Source organism: Stenella coeruleoalba (assembly GCF_951394435.1).
Source record: "Stenella coeruleoalba genome assembly, chromosome: 8".
In the NCBI taxonomy this organism is placed as follows: Eukaryota; Metazoa; Chordata; class Mammalia; order Artiodactyla; family Delphinidae; genus Stenella; species Stenella coeruleoalba.
Window position 1 is genome coordinate 3,277,025 of NC_137154.1, and position 20,822 is coordinate 3,297,846.

The 20,822-nt window shown below is 58.9% G+C and overlaps 1 protein-coding gene across 3 annotated transcripts in view; it reads right to left on the reverse strand.

Moving 5' to 3' along the window:
- Positions 1–1,180: 1,180 nt before the first annotated feature.
- Positions 1,181–20,822, reverse strand: part of CTTN (cortactin) — a 33,174-nt gene continuing 13,532 nt past the window's right edge. For 2 of the 3 annotated variants that reach the window (XM_079930256.1, XM_079930257.1), the window contains exons 8-18: positions 19,597–19,707; positions 17,253–17,363; positions 16,600–16,710; positions 15,732–15,842; positions 14,432–14,487; positions 10,697–10,766; positions 8,492–8,640; positions 5,748–5,837; positions 3,771–3,912; positions 2,895–2,966; positions 1,181–2,446 (exon numbers count right to left, since the gene is read on the reverse strand). In XM_079930256.1, coding sequence (XP_079786382.1) covers positions 2,310–2,446; positions 2,895–2,966; positions 3,771–3,912; positions 5,748–5,837; positions 8,492–8,640; positions 10,697–10,766; positions 14,432–14,487; positions 15,732–15,842; positions 16,600–16,710; positions 17,253–17,363; positions 19,597–19,707 — 1,160 coding nt within the window. In that variant the 3' untranslated portion in view covers positions 1,181–2,309. The remainder of the gene's footprint in view (positions 2,447–2,894; positions 2,967–3,770; positions 3,913–5,747; positions 5,838–8,491; positions 8,641–10,696; positions 10,767–14,431; positions 14,488–15,731; positions 15,843–16,599; positions 16,711–17,252; positions 17,364–19,596; positions 19,708–20,822) is intronic. The other variant, XM_079930258.1, reaches the window with a different exon arrangement.

Genomic DNA, 20,822 nt, shown 5'->3' on the forward strand with positions numbered 1-20,822 from the left:
CAGGCGGAGACAGGCTGGGCAGACGCTGGGCCAGCGGGGCCTTCCTGCCCCTGCCTTTGTCACGTTCTGCCCTCACCCCATCGTGGGGAAACCTCCCTGCCCCGTTTCTTCAGGAACAGCGTCCCCCGCAGGCGGCTGCAGGCAGGGCGGCCCGACTCCCAGCACTGGGGCCTCCCATCCGACCCCACACATTGCCGTGGGGGGAGGGGCCTCTCAGGCTTGGGTCCCACGAGCAAAGCTGGCCCAGGGGGCAATGGTGCTACCTCCAGGCTTGAAGGGGCTCAATGGGGCAACTCAGCACCACGAGAAGGTTCCGCAGGGGGGTCTGGTGGGAAGGAAATGAGCCCAGGAACTCAGGCTCCCAGCTCCCAGGTGACCCAGGTCAGTTCCCACCAGACCCGGGGAGTCAGGAACACGATGGGGGGCAGCCAGGGCCGACTTCCAAATTCCTGAATTTTCAGAGAGCGCCACTGTAACAGTCCTCCAGCCTTAGCTTGAAAACAAAAGGTCACCACCTCACCTGCCTGAGGGTCTAGGCAGCCCACCAGGCCAAGGTCCTCAAGAGGGGGCTGGGGAGAGCACATCTTCCAGAAGCTTCGAAGCTCTCGTTCCGCCAGACGAGCCGCCTGCAAGGGGAGCCCTGCCTACCGCCCTGGAAACCGGGGAGCCGGGTTAGCACGCAGCACACCCCAGCCCTCACCGTCGGAGGCTCCAAAGCAGGAACCTGCACAACTGGGAGCGGACCACCACTGAGCGGGGCGGCCTGGACGGGTCAGTCCTGACGCTTCGCTGCTGCCGCCCACGACCTCCGGGGCTTCTCGGCTGACCTGGAGGCTGCAACCCCTCTCCCCCCACCACCCAAGCCTGCCCTTCCTCCGCTCAGCACCACTGTCTCCTGGACACGGACTGCTGCGCCCCAGAGGAAGATGATACCTTTGGCCACACTGCAATCACCTCGCGATGTCTTCTGGAAACCGTAGCTCAAGTGAGTCTTAAACAGCATTTCCCGTCTCGCTTGGGGTCCTTGCGCAAATCTCGAGAGTTAAAACACTTCATCTCCTAAAAAATACCTTTTAAGGAGCGTGCTTCTTCAAAAGGGAAGCTGGTTGGCCCAGAGCTGAGAAATACAAGGCTGTACCTCGCCGGGTGGTGACAGCAAGGCCGTCCCCCACTGTAGAATGAAGTGAATCAGCAGCAAGTGGATCAAAAACAGTTTATTTTGAATGTTTAATTTAAAAAAATCATACCTATGAGGTGTGCTACAGAAATTCAGATACAAGAATTGCATATAAAACCCGACCTAATCGTGGTAAAGCAAATGCACTTCAGGAAAGAAAACGTGTACCTCTTGGTCACTGGCATCCCAACACCAGAGACATTTCCACGTAGTCCCCCGGGAGGACACTGCCGCGGCCACGTGCGGGAGCCGGGTGGGCCTCGCGGTCCCTCCCGGGGGAAGGGCTCCCCGCAGCAGCCACGGCAGCGTCTCGGGCCACAGCACTCCCTCTTGTTCTCAGCCAAGTCAATCCATCAGATTTTGCTGTCACTTAACATGATATTTTGGCAAAAAGAGCACGGCCTCCTTGATGGGAAGCATTTCTGCGGTTCACCATGGGGAAGGGACCTGCCTTCCCCCAGCAGCGGCTGTCTCCCCACAGGGCGGACACAGGCCAGCTGCCCGGGGCTGGGGACAGCGGGAGGACAGTCTTTAAGGGACTGGTGACACTGAAGCGGGGGCGGGAGCAGGGGCCCAGCAGCCCTCCTGGAGGCCGGGCGTCGGGGGGAGGCGAGAGAACGAGGACAAGAGGAGGGAGCCGCGGAGAAGGGGGGGTCTTTGCTGAAACCCAGCAAAGACTGTGGGATTTCACAGCGCAAGGGGCTTTTCCGGCCGAGCCGACAGCTCCCGTACTTTCTAGCGACTGCCCCACAATTCTAACTTCCTATCAGGCCCTCCCTCTTCCTCCAAAACCCTGGGCAGGGACTCCTGCCCCCACCTCGTTGGAGTGGAGGGCGAGAGGCGGGCAGGGACAACACGCACTCAGGACCAAAGGTCCCCGAAGTGGCTCCAGGCAACAGTTGATTTGGCAAAAAAAAAAAAAAAAACAAAAAAAAAACTTAAATGCATAAAAACAATCACCGAGTCCTCCAAGGAGCATGATTACAATATATTAGCAAGTTCTGTGGCGTAAACATTTTCAAAAGCATCAGCAAAGTATTAAATATAAAAGCAGTGCACACTCCCCTCGGCACCCTGAAGAAAACACCGGAAGGCGGGCGTGGCCACAGACGGCGAGGGCGTGGCCAGCTACCTACTGCCGCAGCTCCACGTAGTTGGCGGGGAAGAGCCCATACCTGCCCTTGCACAGCCCGCGCCACCAGCCATCGTCAATCATCTCGATGTTGGTGATGATGTCGTCGGGGTCGAAGGAGATCTCATCATCGCCCGCTAGGGAGGAGGGCACAGAGAGAGGGCAGCGGTCACACTCGGCGTTCCCTGCTCAGCCACCAGAGGAAAAGCCTCCAGCAGTCCCTCGAGCTGGCGGTCTCCCACTGAGGCTCCATGGGGGTGCAGGGTTCTGGGGGTGCAGGGTCCTGGGGGTGGAGGGTTCACTGTCTCCCCTACTCTGTGAAGGGGGCTTTGCACGCACAGGGGCGCACACAGAGACAGGGCAGAGCCCTTCGAACAAAACCCTAACCCAAAGCAGATGAAGTGTGGCTGAGGGAGATACAGGAATTCCTTGGACTGTATCTGCAACTTTTCTATAACCTTGAAATTGTTCCAAAATAAATTCTTTTTAAAAATCGTAAATAACGCTCTGAGAGTCAGACTTTGAAGAGACGAACGACTGGAAGCCCCGCCACCACCATTTCCAGCCCTCGGGGCGTTGTCTCACCAGCCTGGTAGTCGTAGAGGGCGATGGCTGTGATTCCAAGATCGTTCTCATATTCACCGTAGGTACCCTCCTCTAGAATAAACCAGAACAGGGTCTGAGAGGGAAGCAGAGCTCACTCTCACTCCCGTCAGACGCCCCTTCCTCAGGTCCGGGTGGAGGAGCCCGTCAGGAGAGGACGCTGCAGGGGTGCCGAGCGTGGATCGGGAGGGTGCGCCGTGGGCCGTCGGGCTCCTGCTCCCAAGGGGAGGAACCGGCTCCGAGGAGCGAATCCACGTGTAACGATCTCGATAGAGGCACTGGCAGTTCTCAGGGTGTCATTTTTTACAGTTTAAAGATTGAGCACTACTTTTAGGAAAGGTCATATCATGAACAAATGAATGCAAGCAGCAGACGGCTGATCACACCTCGCGCTGTGCTCAGGGAAGGTGAGAGCCCTGCCCTGGTGTAGATTCTGATACTGATTCTCATGTCACTCCAAGTGGGAGGACGGGCTTGTGTTAAATCTGTCCAAACACATTAAAGGAAACCTCATCTCTAGAAATCAAAGACCACTTTGAGTGCTCATCCATCCATAAGATGTTCAGAGCGCGCAGAAATCTCCCTCTTCAGAGACCTCGACGTACTCTGGCTTCCTGAAGACCTCACGAGCTCCTACTCTGATACCACAGCAGCAAGAGCCCCTTCCTCCAAGCCCACCCCTCTCAGCGCCCTCAGCACAAGCAAGGATCTCCTGGAACCCCCCGGGAGGCCAGGCCAAGCCCCCTGGGGTCTGGGGCCCGCAGCAGGACAGGAGCCCCGCAAGCATGGCAGAGGTGGGGCAGGTCGGCCAGCAGGGGAACAGAAGCAGAGGGGGTGGAATGCAGGAGACCCGTGTACCTGCTTGGTAGTGGCCCGGGGCCTCCGTGCTTTCGTAGACGGCCTCCGGGTCATAGGCCTCCCGGTACTCGGTGGCCTCCGTGCTGTACACCGGCTCAGGCTCACCGGTGTGGCTCGGCTCGGCCTGGAACGGAGCCGCGGCCTGTGGAGAGTCGAGGAGACAGTTCCCGTGGCCCGTGCCAGGTCACGGCCACACGGCCAAGAGAGACACGCGGACCACTCTCGGCCCCGGCTGAGACGAGACAGACACAGGGACGGGGAGGCGTCACCTGCTCACACCCCGCGGATGCCTGGGCCCTAATGGGTCCCGCAGTGCCGAGGGCCAGGCTCCCCTTCACAAGCCCGTCCTCACACCCCCGATACCCTGAGTCCTGCCGTCACCAAAGACCTGCCAGCTGCGAGAGCCCCACTTTCCTGGGGCAGGTCTGGCCCGTTTCCTCTTTGGGTCCCAGCCCTCCCGGGCCTCTGCCGGCAGCTCCACGGCATCACCCCATCCCACTGGCTAGGGCAGCTGAGCCTGCGGGTGGCGGGTTCCATCCTCACCGAACCCTCCGTGGAGGTGAGGCAAGGAAGTGACCAACAAGTCCCACGCAAGAGGACATCAAGAGCGCTCTGCTGACAGCCACCTGCGCCACGACCCCAGTTCCCAAACATCCACCACCGACAGCGGCTTCAACCAGCGTTTCCGACCAGGGTCCACCTGAGGGCACCCTCGTGGGTCAGAAAAGGAAGGTGCCCACGGAGAGCCCCAGGAGAGCCGGTGGTCAGGCCTCGGCTTCCCACAGAGGGTGACAGAGGGGTGCGGCAGGCCAGAAGCGCTCCTCCAGAGGCCACAGGGCAGGGCTCCACCTGGGCCGGGCACCGGGCGCCACTCCAGGGCTAAACAAGGGGGTGACGGACTCCTACTGGCAATTGCCCCTGGACGTGAAGGGAACAGACCGGAGGGTGAGGGGCCAGACGGTGCTGCAGGGTCACGCGGAGCCGCTCAGTGGTCAGGGGGTCACCCCGAGCAGGTCACTGCACACAGCCGCCAGCAACGCCCTAACCTCCTATCTTCCCGCAGCAGCCCCCCCACCCGTCACGTGGTTGGGCAGGGCTCCCTGCCCCACCCAGGACAACGTGTCATTCCAGCCTTCTTAAGGGACCAACCGCTAGTGACGGGCCCAGCAGTGGGCCCCGACGGGCGGATGCACAGGGGCCCCCTTTGCACGGGATTACAGATTCTAAGACCGCACCCGCCATACCTGCCACACCCGCCAGGCAGAGGGGTGAGCCTACGGACCACCCTGAGGCCCAGGCCCGCCCACGGTGCTCCCGCACCCTCAGCTCCTTTAGGCCCCAGCCGAGTTGAGCCAGTTTCAGTCCCCTGTGACTCAGTGAGCTCTAAGTGGTGACGTCCAGGTGAAAGGGACAGCGGGACAGAGGGGACTCGGGCTGGGCTGGGTGTGGGTGTGGACGGCAGGGGCCGAGCTGCTCTGGAAGGGGGGCCCGCAGAGCCTGTGGAGACCCGGCCGTGGGCAGGGGGGCAGGTGGCTCAGTGACACAGGGGTCAAAGGAGCAGGTCCTGGGGACTGAAGACTGAGGAGGAAGGGCCAAGGACAGAGCCTCCGGAGAACACGGTGCTCGAGAGAGACCAAGGGAGGAGGGCCGCGGGGCGGCGGCCAGGAGGGGACGAGGGTCCTGGAAGGGGTTGTGGTCCGGGTCGAGGGCAGCAGGGAGTGAGTGAGGGAAAGACCCGGGCACCGGCTGACCCTTGGAGGCTGACTCAGGAGAGCACAGCGGGGCCGGCGGGCGGGTGAGAAGGCCGGTGGGTAAGCCGAGGCAGCGAGCGCCCCCCCCCGCCCACCCCGCGCTCAGGAGGGCTGCCCTCGGGGCACCGAGCAGCACAGGGCGGGACCCCATCCACGGGGTGCTGAGCTGGGAAGGGCGTCTCCAGGGCGTCAGAGACTCATGGGCAAAGCGGATAAAAGCACCAACCTCGCGGACAGGGCTTGAAGGCAGCCTCTCCTGGGCCGGCTGGGGCGTGGGCGACGCGGGGGGCGTGGGCTTCTGGGCCCGGGCTTGCTCCTGGAATGCAGAGACAGCAGCAGTCAGCACGTCGGCAGGCCTCCCCGCGACTGCTGCTGCTGCCGGAGGAAGGAGCGGCAACACGGAGCAGAGGCAGGGCGCAGAGACGTCAAGGGAGCGTCTGCTCTGCAGGCAAGGTCATGCGGTCAAGTCTGCTCTCAAGACACGGCCCTGGTGGCCCACGCAGTCCTGCCCCCAGGGCTGACGGAACCAGCCAGAGGCGGCAGTGCCCCCCGCACACCTGATCCGCACGCCGTCACCTGGGCTCCAAGCTGATGCTGTAACGGATTGAGACCTCCGGGGACCTTCTAACGGAGTGAAGGGATTTTGCACGTAGGACGGACGGGAATCTTGGGGAGGCCAGAGGATGGACAGCGGTGGACAGATGCTGACATCCCAACCCCCAAAGTCCTGTGAATGTGTGCCCTTACAGGGCAAGAGGCTGCAGACGTGACCATGGTAAGGATCCGAGACAGGAGGTGACCCTGGATTACCCGGGTGGGCCCAGTGTCATCACAGGTCCTTACAAGCGGTCCTTACAAGCGGGAGACAGACAGTCAAAGCAGAGCTTGGAAGGGGCCACAAGCCAAGGCGGGGGTGGGGGGGGAGGGGAGGGGTGCTCTAGAAGCTGAAAAAGGCAAGGACGCGATTCCCCTCTGCAGCCTCCAGAAGGAAGCAGCACCGTCACCCTCCCAGGCCTTCCGGCCTCCAGCCTGTGAGGCGGTAACCGTGCGCCGTCCTAAGCCATGGCACGCGGCCCCGGGAAACCGGTGCTGACGCCTGTGAGGTGGACCTTCTCCACACCACCGATCAGGAACCTGACGGCCCGGGGAGGGAAGTTGCTCGCCCAGGGACAGGACGGGGGCAGCAGACGCAGGAGCCGCACCGTCCCCACCCACTCCCCGCCTGCTCTGCCAGGCTGCCTGACAGCCGGCGGCGGCACTGCCCACTGGAAACCACCCCTCCGGAGACCACGCGGCTCTGGACCCCAGTGTGGCTTTGCCTGACCCGCACCAGCAGGACGGTCACGAGTCCTCACGGCGCCGGCAGCTCGCCCACGAGTTAAATCCCTGAGGCAGCGTGATTCCCCGAAGGGGCCAGGCCTAGGCCGGGCCTGCCGCCCACCACGCAGTGGCACGAGGACCCGTGACGGCCCCCCTCCACCCCGCCACACCCCAATCTGGCGGGGAACAGAGACGTTCCTTCTCGGGGGCACGCTCGCTCCCGAGAATGTGCGGGTCGAGCATCCGTGGCCGCCCCACCCGCCACAGGGAGCGCTCGGACGCGTGCGGGCCGCGTCCTGCCCCAGGAGAGCGCCTCACAACCCAGAGGGCTCTGGTGCGAGCGGTACCGTGCCCATCGATGGGAGCCACTCGGGGGACAGGCGGGCGGGGAGAGGCTGGCAGGGGCTGGACACAGCGAGGGACAACACGGCGGAAGGGACGGCGAGAGAACCTCAAAGGCAGAGGGACTGGACAACAGTGACCGAGAGCCTCCTTCTTCTCAAGCCCTCCAGCCCTTCTGCAGCTTTCAGACTGCAGGGGTCCAATTCCGAACCATAAAACGAGGAAGGCGTTACGTGAAAACGAGACCAAGTTATCGGAAAAAATGCCTCCTAGTGTGCACGTGTGTGTCTGCAACAAAGAAAAACTTACAAGCGCCTAACTAAAAACTTAAAGGAGAGACAGCTTTAAAGTTTCTGACAATTAAGGAACGGTATGTGGTAATTATACACGTTTGCTATCATCCCAACTTCACCACGTGTGATAAGAACGTGTTATCAGGGCTTATTTAATTCCCGGCTCCAGCGCCCAGCGTTCCCTGCCCGTTGCATGTTAACTGCCTCAACCGCCCACTCACCCTTGACGGGCTCTTCAGAGCCCTAACCACTGATTTGAGGAGGAAACGTCCTTAGGTTTAAATAGAGCTTTACAATCTACAAAACGACACACGCGTTATTTCAGATTCGACTTCCTAGCCACCCGAGTCATGGCGCCCCCACACCCGTTTCACGGGCAAGAACGTGGGCCGCGGGACAGTGCGCTGATCCGCGTCAGGCCGCCCGGCTGGTAGGTGGCGGAGGGGGACCCGGGCCATCAGACGTCAGTCCAGCTACAGAGTTTTAGGAAGGAGCGAGTCCACACTCTCCGGCTCACCCCTCACAGCTCGCACCTTCTCCAGCGCAAAGACAGTTTGTAAAGTATCACAGAAACACCTGCCGACCCGAGCTCCAGAAGCAAGGGCTACAGAGCCGGCAGACGGCCTCCTTCACGGGGATTCCTTCTGTGTCCTCAACCTGCCACCCGAGGGGACAGCGCGTTCCCGAGGGTGACGGGTGGGAACAGACTGAGGGGGAGATGTGTGGACGGGGGCTGGGCCAAGGGCACGGGGGCCGCCAGCCTGACGGGGGAGGACAGGCCCGCAGTCGCCCAGCACTGGAGCAGCACGGCTGGAGCCGGGGCACATCGACCGTCTCGTGTCTGGTGGCAAGAGACTGGATCGTCTGTGTGGCTGAAGGCTAAGTTCCCGAGAGCACAGCCTTCGGCGCGAGTTCAAAACGCTTTCTACTGACCACTTTCTGCAGCAGATGCAGGAACGAGCCAGACACACGGCCCCGCGCACACAAGGGGGGCCCGGGCGCCGCCCGCACTCACGTCCAGCTGCCTGCGCGCCGCCTGCTGTTCCCGCTGCTGCCTCGCCATCCTCTGCGCCCGCTCCGCCTCCGCCTGCCGCCTGTCCTCGTGCTCCTTTTCCCTCGCCAGGTTTTCAAAATTCGCTCTGATGTCACTGGTTTTGCTGCTCACTGCAGAGAAAGGAGAGATTTACTCAGGGCACCACCATCTCCCCCGGACCGGGCCCGCGCCAGGGCGGCCTGTCCCTTGGGAAGCAGGCACCCCAGCCGAGGGCGACGCGCCCCCTCGGCTGCCGGCTCAGTCCCCCACCAGGAACGGCCTTCACCGTTGCGTGTGCTGTACCCACAGCGGGAAGACGGCATAGCCCTGCATCTGCAATGCTCTTACATTCCGAACACCACTGTTTTCTTTACCACCAGACACTCACAAGGAAAGAAAATCCCCCTAAGGATGCCCTTGATGAAACAGTAGAAAGTACTGATTGTGAGTAGATCTCAACCCTTTTAACATTTTGTGTGACAAAATGGGAGGGCGGAGCCCACTGCGACTGCCCCTGTGGACGTGCCTGGGGCCTCCAGGGAAAACACGTGCAACTATCTGAGATGCAGGCCGAACTGATTTTTTCCTGGAACATCATTTTCCCGGAATGGACAAACTACGGTTACACCGTTTGGGTACGTGCCAGACCCTTTCTCCGAAAGGAACGAGCTGAGCCTATCCTGTTAAAAAACAACTACAGTATTTGTTGTCAGTAGGAAAACTCAAGCTTTCAAGCAAAATCAGAATTTTGGAAAATCCGTGTCCACTGCCGTGAGTATGACAATTTCCCGGTTTTACTCAGAGACTCCGCGACGAGGTTGATACCGTCACCGAACGTGACCTGGGGGACGCTGTATAATGAAAGGTGCCAGGGTGTGGAAGATCAGCGTGACTCAGTGATCGATACTCTCCAATGACCCTGACGTGATGTCACAAAGTCTTGCTGCGCCAGAGAGACCAACCTTTAAGAAAACCACTGGACAGCTGCCTGCTGGACTGGGGTACAGAGAATACGACCGGAAACGGCCAGTAGAATACTCTTCCCTTTTCCCACTGCTTATCTGGGAGTCCAGATTTTCTTCACCACCCTAACGTGTCACGAGCGACTGAAGGAGTGAGAAGCAGCTAAGAGAGCTCAGCTGGCCAACACTGAGGAGATTCCACAGAAACGTAACACAACGCTACCCTGGAACCTAGCCAATATCGTATAATAACTGTAAACGGAGAATAATCTCTAAAACTTCTGAATCACTAGGTTGTACATCTGAAACTAATATTGTAAATCAACTAACTATACCTTAATGCAAAGAAATGCTATTCTTCTGCACTTTCTGGTTTTGAAAATGTAGTTATTTTTTTCATAAAAAGTATTATGCTACTAAGTGATAGTTTCACTGCTTTTAAATGTTTAAGTGAATTAATAAAATGGTAAATTCTTCTCGCCTCTATTTTAATTCTAACACAGTAAAGATCAGAAAACATAACCCATGTAAACAAAAGTTCTTTGGGGCCTCAGCAATTTCTGCCAGTGTCCTGAGACCAGAGTGTGTGGACTGCTGGCCCACAGGGCGTCCACAGGAAACAAATGGTCGTCTCCACTTGCTGCGTTTAACTGACCACTTCTATCACGTGTAATAATTCCCCCAACTAAACGATGTCCTCCCAGGCTGGCCCACGTTTAACGGCTCCCCAGCAGACACCAGGACCGCAGGAGGCCCACGCACGCAGCAGGCACCGGAAGGGCGGGTTGCGAGCAGCCCGGTCCTCGCCCGTGAGTGAGGAAGGAGAGGGCTGCCTGAACTCATGCAGACGCGGTGACATGCTGCTCAGACATGCCACGGCCGGGGCAGCGGCAGGTTCCGCAGGAACCTCCCAGGGCCCTTGAGGACGTGCAGTTAACCTAGCTCTGCTTTGGGAAGCCCCCCCCCAAAACAGATCCCCGCCGCCAGAGAGCTGCAACGCCCGTGTCTGAAAGGTGCCTCTGAACCTCTGCAGGAATGAACAGCTTCAAACGGGTAATCAACTGCTGTCCCCAAAATACACAGATCAACCACGGTCTCCGTCAATGCTTCATCTGCTCCTGCCGACGCTCCTCTCCCCCTTTAGCACTGTCCTGGGGACACCACACAGCGTGGAATTTCTCCCGGGAAAAAACACGGTGCTGCCAGGGGGTCTGCTAGGACTTACCTGCTTCGACAGGGACAGTCTTCTGGTAAGTGGGGGCCACCGTGGCAACGTCCTCAAAGGTGGAAGCGTTCTACCAAGACAGGAAAGGGGAGATCAGGAACGTATTTTTCTTTCTTCCTTTCCTCTCCCTGCACAAAGGCCTGCCCCAGGTCTTCCAAAAGAACCAACCAGAGAGCCCAAAGATTTCATATCCACCTGTTCTGCACATTAACAGAGGAGTGAAAAGTGTGTTGATAACACGTTGGCTGGTGACCATACGGGTCACAGTCAGAGAAGAAACACACCTATGGGGAGTGGGGGGTGAATGGGCAGGGCCAGGATGTTTAGGGCAGTGAAACTACTGTGTAGGAATCGACAGTGGTAGATACGAGTCACTACACGCCTGTGCAAACCGGCAGAATGCACCATCCCAGGAGAGAACCCTAAAGCCGACCTCAGCGCTGGGTGCCTACGACGTAGGCTCAATGCAGGTTCACAGATCGTAACAAATGGACCACTGGGTGGGGGAGGGGAGGTAGGGAGTATACGGGAAATCTCTGCACCTTCCTCTCAAATTTGAGCAAATTGCTCAAAAAAGCAGAAAAACCAAAAACCCTACCACATGCCTCCACTTCACAACCATAAACCAAGCACGTGTTCCTCCCAAGCTCTCGCCACGGATAGAATTTGCAGGGGAGCCCAGAAGCCTCTGCTGCGCTGGGAGAGGACCCTGGGACGTACAAAGGCCCCCCGATCGTCCACCTCTCCCAGTAAGCGCGACTCTAGTTTGGTTCTGTAGGGACCCAACTCTGTGAGACTAAAAGGACAGCGACAACCGGCCACGTAAAGGCTGACACGGCGCGGACTGACAGCTCAGGGCAGCACTGGCCGCTGGGCACAAACGCTTCCCAGGGAAACACGCCAGGGGCTCAGGACGGTCACTGCCTTCTTGACACAGGAACCGTGAGAAAGGATGCGTGGAAGGAAGCCTGTGACCGGCTGACCCTGAGGCCGGCCGCGAGCAGCAGCTTTGGGAGGTGCGCACGGCCCGCACCAAGTTCAGGTGCAGGCAGCTTCACGAGGGTGGCAGTGATCCATGGGCTCTGGTCGGCACGCCTGGGGGCCGGCCCCGACCCTCCCGCCAAAGCCCCCTTCTCCTGCCTCCTCCAACCCCGAGGTAGCTGCTCGGCTGCCCAGACCACCCCCCTCCTCTGCTCCCCAAACCTCCCCATCTCTTTCCAGAACAACCTCTAAGGCCCCGCCCCCACCGGCTCTCCCACAAGGCTCCTGCCTGCCCTGCGGCCTCGGCGGGGAAGGGGTCAGCGCCCCCCCAGCTTCCGGGCCGTGGCTCCCGCACACCCGCTGCCCGTCCCGTCCGACCAACTCTCCAGCACAATGCTCAGAGCCACCTCTCTGCCTTCGCCCACAGGCTTCTGGCAAACACCACGACCCCAAGCCTCTAGTTTCCAGCTGCGGGGTCCCCACCACACTGCACCCCCATCACCAAGACCCGCCCACCAACTACAGCCTTCCCCTCTCCTGCTGGCCACCCTCCTCCACCTAGACCCAGCTCCCCGCTCCCCACCGTCCAGCCTGACCAACTCAAGGTCTCGGCCTCTCCTGGGGCTCACCTGCCGGAAACCTCACACCTGCTTCCACCACCCACGGGGACTACGTCAGACCTGAGTCCCTGCGCCGCCTATCCCCAGGGATGATCTCATGCTGCCGCCAAGGCTGAGACCTGGGCAGGTGCCTCACCCTTCTAAGCACCGGGCTTCCCAAGTGCACAGCACAGACCACTAGCTGGCCGCAGGGGCACCCCGCGCACCCCCGCCACGCCCCAGGGTCTCCCTGCACCTCCCTGTCTATGGCCTGGGCTCCTCCCACCTTAAAACAGAACCATCCCCTCGGCTGACCAGTGCCCAGTTCTCCCCGATCATGGCCCAAACGTGGTTGGCACGGCTCCCTCCCTCCCACAGCCCAGACCCCTGCCAGATGCCAAGTGCCACCACCTGGCTCGCCCAGACAGGATGTCCCCAGCAGCGCCTCGGGGCAGAGACGGCCCCTCCCCCCCTCACAACTCTCCACCCTCAGACCAGCACCAGTGGACCCTGTGGGCTCCCCGCACCTCACCAGGTGCCCTGCCCAGTCTCCTCAGACCAGCCTGCCCACTGCCATCCCACAGGCGTGGCCCATGGCCCCCTCGCCGCTCTGCAGGCTCCCCAACTCCACCTCCGTCTGCAGGCACCCCCCCTACCCCCTCCATCCGAACTACCTGCGCCCCCTGGCAGCCCAACCAGACGTGCCCACGGGGAACTCATCCCACCCAGCCCTGCCCCTCCCCCAAGTTCCTGAGCTCAGCAGACAGCCCCACCATCCACCCGGGAGGCCCTCCCCCTCACCCCTTAAGCGCAGGGGCTTCAGCACCCACGCTGCCTCAAGGAAGCATCTCTCTCCCTCCACCGCCATCCCCAGGTCGAGCCAGAGCACCCCGATCAAGGCGCTGAAGCCGCCTCCTAACCGGGGCCACAGCCTTGCAGCTTCCCGCGCGATCCACTCTCCACCCCGGGGCAGGGAGGCTGCTTGGTGCACGTCCTATTCACGTCATTTGCCTGTCAAACCCTTGCAGGGCCACTCAGAACCCATCTGACGAAACACAAAACCTCACCGGGGGTCCGCAGGGCTCCCTGAAGTGGGTCGTGACCAGCCACTCACCACCTGCCCCCCTGCAGCAGGCCCCATCTGGCTTCTCTCAGACCTCCTGTATCTGCCACAACACCGACCGCAGGCCCGCCAGGTCCTCGGTGTCCCCGTCCCCACGTCCACACACACACTGGCCTCGTCCTCCCTGGCGAGCTCCCACCATCCGCAGCGCCGAGCTCAGACTCGCACGCCCTCAGGACACTCCCGGCCCCGCGGCCAGAGCCCTGTGCCCTGCCGCTCGCTCCCAGGGCCCACACGCGGTCACGTGATGGGGTCCCCCGAGGGGTCAGCTGGGAGCCTGATGGAAGGGAACTCCACAGGGACCGGCCCTGGCGCCCAGACTACCGACCGGGCAGGGCAGCCTCAACCTCGGTCCAGCTGAACCGACGGGAGACAGACCACGCCCAGTCCCCAGCGAGGACCGCTCCACGCGGCTCGTGGGTCTGCTCCTCTGACGCGGTTGGAATTTAGACCAGAAACCCAACCACCTGACGCACTGAGACTCTGAAACCAAGCAGGAGGGACCAGCTGGACTAGGGCACCACAGGGAGAGCAGAGCGTGGAGCCGCGCGGCCGTGTCACCCTGCCTCTGGGGACCCCCTTGCGGGACGCGCACCTTCCGGATCCGCCTTCCCCAAGACGGCAGGCCCCGCGACGCGGCCAGCGTGACCAAAGAGCTCGGTTTCCAGATGGGTTCACTGCCAAGTACGGTCACAGCCACGTGTCTGGGAGGCGTTCGCTGCGCCTGCCTGGCCAGGGACCCCGCCCCCCCCCATACGTGACAGGGACAGCAACTGCCTCACAGCGTGGCCTCGAGGGGTCGAGGAGAGGACACCCGTGACACAGGAGACGAAGCCCGGCACGTGTGCCAGCTAATGGCACCGCCACGGTGATGACACACGCCTGCCTGAAACGTTCACACTTCTGCAAACACGCGCCAGGCGCCCACCAGAGACCAGAGACCACCCAGGGAACAGCCATCTGCCCGCCCAGAGCGTCAGACGCCCGATCCTCTCAGCAGAAAACCCCGAGCCCTGGACGTGAAGCACTCACCTTATCCATCCGGTCCTTCTGCACCCCGTACTTCCCACCGAAGCCTCTGGAGTAGTCTGCAACGTGACACGGCATTTAGTCTCGGGCTGAGGTCCGCCAGCTGCCGGCAGCAGGCGCATGCAAACAGGTCCAGAAACAGCCCGAGAAAATGCACCCAGAGCGACAGAACGAGAACGTGGAACGATGAGCCTCTGCTTGCGAGTTGGGCTTCTACCCGTGGTGCTCGGCAGCAGGCAGGTGAGAGGCAGGAAAGAGGTGTGGCATGCTCCCCGCGTGCTCCCGGGGGACAGGGGTGCGGGTGGCAGGCAGGGCGCCACCTCCTAGCACAGTCTCTGCTCTGCGCTCCTGCTCTACTGAGTGCTAAAAAGAGGCTCAAGTGCAGGGATTCTCTCGTTTTACTTATTTTTTTTCTCTTTCTTTTTTAAAAGAGAAAAAGTTTCCCGGAACTTCTACCAGCCAAATACTTATGTTGCAGCAACACAGATCTACGTGACAGTCACACTGCCGTGCAGTACCAACGCCACGCCCACGCGGTCTGCCGGGTCAGCCCGAGGTGATTCTCTCCCTGAACGCTGGGGCTGAGCGCCTAAACTCAGCCCCGTAAAATGAGGACACGACTCTTTGCCAACTGTGTGTCCCGGTTCTAATGATCAAGCCTGAATTTTGACAGACATTAGATAACTGCTCTGAGCAAAAGCACGTTTGCCATCTGGACTCCCAATATATGCACCCAGAAACCTCCTGTCGAGTTCCAGCTTTGCGTACGTACTGTCTGGTTCTGCGTGAAGGAGTCACACAGAGATGGTGTCATCAAAAAAACTAGCAAAAACCAAAAAAACACCACCACAAATGAGACACAGAAACCACGTGGACACGCCTGCCCCACGCCCCTGGTCCAAGGCCAGTGATCGGGCTGAACCAGACACGTTTCTCCCGGTCTCGGAGGCAGGGAGGCGGCCTACGCGACACTCACAGGAGTCCCGGCAACAGCAAGCACTGCTGCGGAAGGCCGCCGGGAGACCAGAGACAGCCCACCCCAGGAGCGAGGCGCGTCACGGGGTTAGAGTGACCTGCACCTCGCGCCACCTTTGACCAGACACACACCCCAGCGGTTACGGGAGAGAAAAAAGTCAACAGGGAAGAAAGGGTGCGAGTGAATTCCGCTCCGGCACAGCACTGGGCTGGAGGTGCCCAGGGGGCCCTGCAGGTGACAGCGGGTGACTCGGAGGCCGAGCCCTGAAGTCTGTGCTAGAGGTGGCGGCACTGGGCGGGGCTGGGGGGAGCCGGGGAGCAACTGTGCCTTGCTGGGACTCGTGCTTGGCCAGTCTCTCCTTGTAATCAAAGCCCACAGCACAGGGGTCCTGCCTCTCGGACTGAACACCAAATCTGCCTCCGAAACCAGTCTTATAATCTGAAAATCCACAGGTGACAGTGGAGAAAACAACCGAAAGGAAACACAAGTTTGGTTAGACTCAAACACGTCGCCTGGAGGAAACAAGGGCTGCGCCGAGCTCGGGGACGACAGAGCCAGCTCCCAGTCTCACCAATAGTCACAAAGGGCTCAAAAGGTTAAAGGACAGACAACGTCTGAACACGCGGCCCAGGCCCGAAAGCAGGTTAGCAACTGTATTTGAGCCGATTCGGAAAGGCCGCTCCGTGCTCCGGGACTCTCTGCAGGGCCCCGCCCACGCTGCAGACAAGAGCACGCGTCTCTGCTCACTTGAAGAAAGAGACACGTTACACACACGGCCCACCCCACAGCCACGCGGCAGCCCCGCTCCCCACCGCGCTGGCTGCAAGCCCAGGGCCCCGGCGGCCACGCTCCCAGGGACGGGGCGCCTCTCGGGCTGGGACCACCGCGCCGCCCCTGTGGCCGCCCGGAGCGGCAGGCAGCAGCCCCTCAGGAACCCTGCTGCAGCAGCTGGGGCTTCAGGGCCCAGGCGAGCACAGGTGCCCTGCCCCGCCCAACCGCAGCCCCCCCAAGGGGGAAGGGGGAATCACTACGGGCGGAGGGGTCCTTCCAAAGCCGTGGGGACAGAGGACGCCACCCCCACTGAAGACAGGACAGCACCGCGACACAAGTACCGTGAGGCCAGGCACACGTGGACCTGTAAACAGAAATGAACTTCTCGAAGGGCCTCGCGGGCGAGCAGCCAGCATGAACGTACCTTTTTGGGATTCGTGCAGATGCAGCTTCTCCTGGTGATCCCAGCCAAGGGCACACTTGTCCTGTCTGTCTGTCTGCACACCGAACTTCCCTCCAAAGCCTTTCACGTAGTCTGCGTAGACAATAAAAGGCCATAATCGAGTATTAATGGGCAGCCTGCGTAACAGGGAGAAAGCAGGTTTTCCGTGAAGTTCAACATACACAATTCACTAAACCATCCTTTCTCTTCCTGACCTTTGGTGAAATTTCAGATGACATTAAGAGGACCGCCTCGTAGTGTGTCAGGAAAATAACCTCATCTACCATCTCCGCACCATGGGTTAACACTGACGGGACCCCCTACAGGAACCCGCGAAGCATGCAGTGTCACAGCACTGACGCGCCATTGGGTCTCACCACTTACACAGACGTGCGACACGTGGCCCCTGCTACAAGCCACGCCACTGCAGTGTTCAAGCTAAAAGAGGTCTAAGGACTGGATTTCTTAGTTAACGGCTCTGTTTTTGGATTTTCTGTTTTACAGTTCAATGTTTAACAGAAAGAGACATCCACCCTAAGTGTTCCCGGTTACGTTCTGTGTTTCCATTTCTGTTCTGGTTATCACCTATCACGTTAATAGCTGCTAGCTGGACAATAAGGTAAAGCTGAAGCCACCTTTCTGGGACTCGTGCTTCTCGGTTTTGCCTTGATACTCAAAGCCGACCGCGCTCTTATCCACCTTGTCCTTGTCGATACCATACTTGCCACCAAAACCTTTGGAGTAATCTGAAAACAAGAAGAGTACTGTTCATAAAGCAGTCACAAGATCAGCGAGCACGCTGTGGATTTCAGCAGTCTTTAAGGAAGTATTTTGATCACTCAATTTAAAAAAACAAACCTAAAGTCTCCAAGGCTCACTCTAAGATCACTTACGTAGGAAACATTTAAGAGTATTATTTGTATATAATGATGGAACTATGAAGTGCAGCAAATAGAGCAGACGAACAACTGCAGCGCCTCTCCTTCACCCCAAAAGACAGCATGAGGTAACAGGTGACATCAAGTTTCTGAACTCAGGATGAGCCACGAGGGAAGCTCTTGGAGGGTCACCCTACCTCTGAACCAAAGCCAGCAGAGCTGTGCCGGGGACACCGCCAAAGGAACAGGATAAACACGGACTACCTTCCAGAAATGTCAGTTCAACTCAAAGCTAAGTTATTATTACACTAAATCGCTATCTTTACACTAAGGCATGACTCCATCACGGACACATTAACGGAGTAGAACGCGCACAGAGATCAAATCCCTTCCCAGCACGCCTAGGGCTGCTCCCGGCACTTCGGCCTCTGCTCCCCGACTGCCCAAAGGCGTATTTATTCTTCTTCAAGGGCATCTCGGGGAGAAAATCTGGTAAAAATGAACAGGATCCAACAGCAGGTGCTGACTGGCAGCAGGCATACAGTGCAAAGGAGTACAGGTGTGTGCCTAGCAGAGAGAGAAGGCAGAGTTTAAAGGAACCCCACGCAGCAGGCCCAGCAGCCTCAGTGCAGGCAGGCCCTGCCAGGTGTAAGGGAAGCACCGCCCTCATCAAACAGGAGCCCCTCAGGCCCAACGGCCATCCCCCTGGGGAAATGCCAAGCCAGTGGGGTTTCCGGTGATGGCTTTCATTTTTGTTTCTTAAAAAAATCTGGGGTTTTAAAAAGTACGTGAGCTCTCAGTTTGTACGCTGGCCAATGTTCAAATCATTTAAATGCGCAGGCCAAACAAAACAAACGATGCAGAACCACCAACAGATCAGGAGCTCTGCAGCGGGGGCTGAATCTTTAAGTCAAGCTCCATAAACACACACCTCAGAGGGCAGAGGGCCGTAACTGGTCACTTACATCACAGTGAAGGGAAAGTCAGGATGGCTTCTAAGGACAATCTAGAAGGCTCTACCAAAATTTTAAATTCAACGTCTTTTGGCCCAGCAACTCCATTGCTAGGAATTTATTCTTTTAAATAATCACTTATGTATATAACAGAATATTCACTGCAATTTTTTTTTTTTTTAATGAATTTACTTATTTTATTTTCGGGTCTTGGGGTTTACTTCGGGTTGGGTCTTTGTTGCTGCGCGCGGGCTTTCTCTAGTTGCAGCGAGCGGGGGCTACTCTTGGTTGCGGTGCGCGGGCTTCTCCTTGCAGTGGCTTCTCTTGTTGCAGAGCACGGGCTCGAGGCGTGTGGGCTCAGTAGTTGTGCCTCGTGGGCTCTAGAGCGCAGGCTCAGTAGCTGTAGCGTGCAGGTTTAGCTGCTCCGTGGCATGTGGGATCTTCCTGGGCCAGGGCTCGAACCCGTGTCCCCTGCACTGGCAGGCAGGTTCTTAACCACTCCACCAGGGAAGTCCCTGTAGGCAATTTTTAACATCAAAACTTGGAAATAACCTAAATTCCACATTCCAGAGAGGAACAGTTAACCTGACCACGGAACAGAGGACTCAGCAGTCATCAAAATTACGACAAACCGTGACTTCCTTGGTGGTCCAGTGGTAAAGAACCTGCCTTACAACACAGGGGACGTGGGTTCAATCCCTGGTCAGTGAGCTAAGATCCCACATGCCGGGGGTCAACTAAGCTCACGTGCCTCAACTAGAGAGTCCTTGTGCCGCAAACTTCAGAGCCCACGTGCCCTGGAGCCTGCGCGCCACATCTAGAGAAGAGAAAACCCAAACGCCACAACTGGAGAGAAGCCCACGCACCACAACGAAGAGCTCACGTGCCACAACTAAGACCTGACGCAGCCAAAAATAAACAAAATGGATAAATAAATAAATCTTTAAAGAAAAAGAAATAAGACAAACCACCTACACCGTCCAGAAAGTAACAGGGACATCCAAACACTTGAAGTTAGAAAAATTATATAAATATAACATAAACCGATTTGCATCAGGGAGAAGTCCCCTGGGTGTGTGTCGGTGAATGCATGAGAAACAACGGGGCCCGGGGTGCCTGACGGTCAGCAGGGCGCCGCTGCGGCCCACCTCTCTGCGACTCGTGCTTCTCCGTCTTGCTCTGATAGTCGAAGCCCACGGCGCTCTTGTCCACGCGGTCAGACTGCACGCCGTACTTGCCACCGAAACCGCTCGAGTAGTCTGGGGAGACAGGGCAGCGGTCAGGAAAGTGTGTCAGGCCAAGTGCCACCTTGGTCAGACGAAGCAAGACTCACCAGGAGGTCAAGCACGCATCTTAAAATGTACAACAAGCTACCCGCTGCCACACACGGGTGACGCTGGATGCGTCTATGCGCCTCTGCAGTCTGGTCCCCTTCGACTACTGAAGGGCAGAGGTGAGCTGCAGGCCCACTTTGGGAAGTAACCGTTCAAATAAAGGTCAGTGTATAAAGACAGCTAGGCAGCTGCATGGGTCTTTCTAGAAAAGACACGACCCCTCCAACACATCGAGCCAGGTGGGCTGGGTGGACCGGCGGGGCCTAGAGCACTCCCAGGCCGAGCTACTTCCCTGGGTCATCGGATGACCCACAAGAGGCAGAAGTAAACAAGCTTGCAAAAAACACCTCAAGGTGGCTTCCCTGGTGGTGCAGTGGTTGAGAGTCCGCCTGCCGATGCAGGGGACACGGGTTCATGCCCCAGTCCAGGAAGATCCCACGTGCCGCGGAGCAGCTGGGCCCATGAGCCACAGCCGCTGAGCCTGCGCGTCCGGAGGCTGTGCTCCGCAACGGGAGAGGCCACAATAGTGAGAGGCCCGCGTACCGCAAAAAAAAAAATCTCAAAGGACTTCCCTGGCGGTCCAGTGTTTAAGACTCCACGCGTCCACTGCAGGGGGCACAGGTTTGATCCCTGGTCAGGGAATGAGGATCCCATAGGCTTTCATTTACAGAAAGGCTTTACCAGGGAGCACTACCTCATAAAGACTAGCCTACGCCACGTCAAAAGACGCACGTACACGCTGAAAACGTCAGTAATTTAACGGCTCTGTTTCCATCCTCCGGGGAGAGTTAGTTTTGCCAACCAAGTTAGAGAGGGAACTGTTCGGGGGCAACGCTGCACGGACGAGGGGAAGCAGCTTCTGCTGCCACACGGGAGGTGGCACAGGGACACGAGATGCCAGCACTTCATGGGCTGCGTGGCAGGGACCCCACTGTCACACCACACCCGGAAGACCAGACACCTGAAGGCGACAGCAGCGAACTGCCCGTGGCGACACCCCTGCCCCCAGGAAGAGGCCTCGAGTGACAACGTGCTCCTGC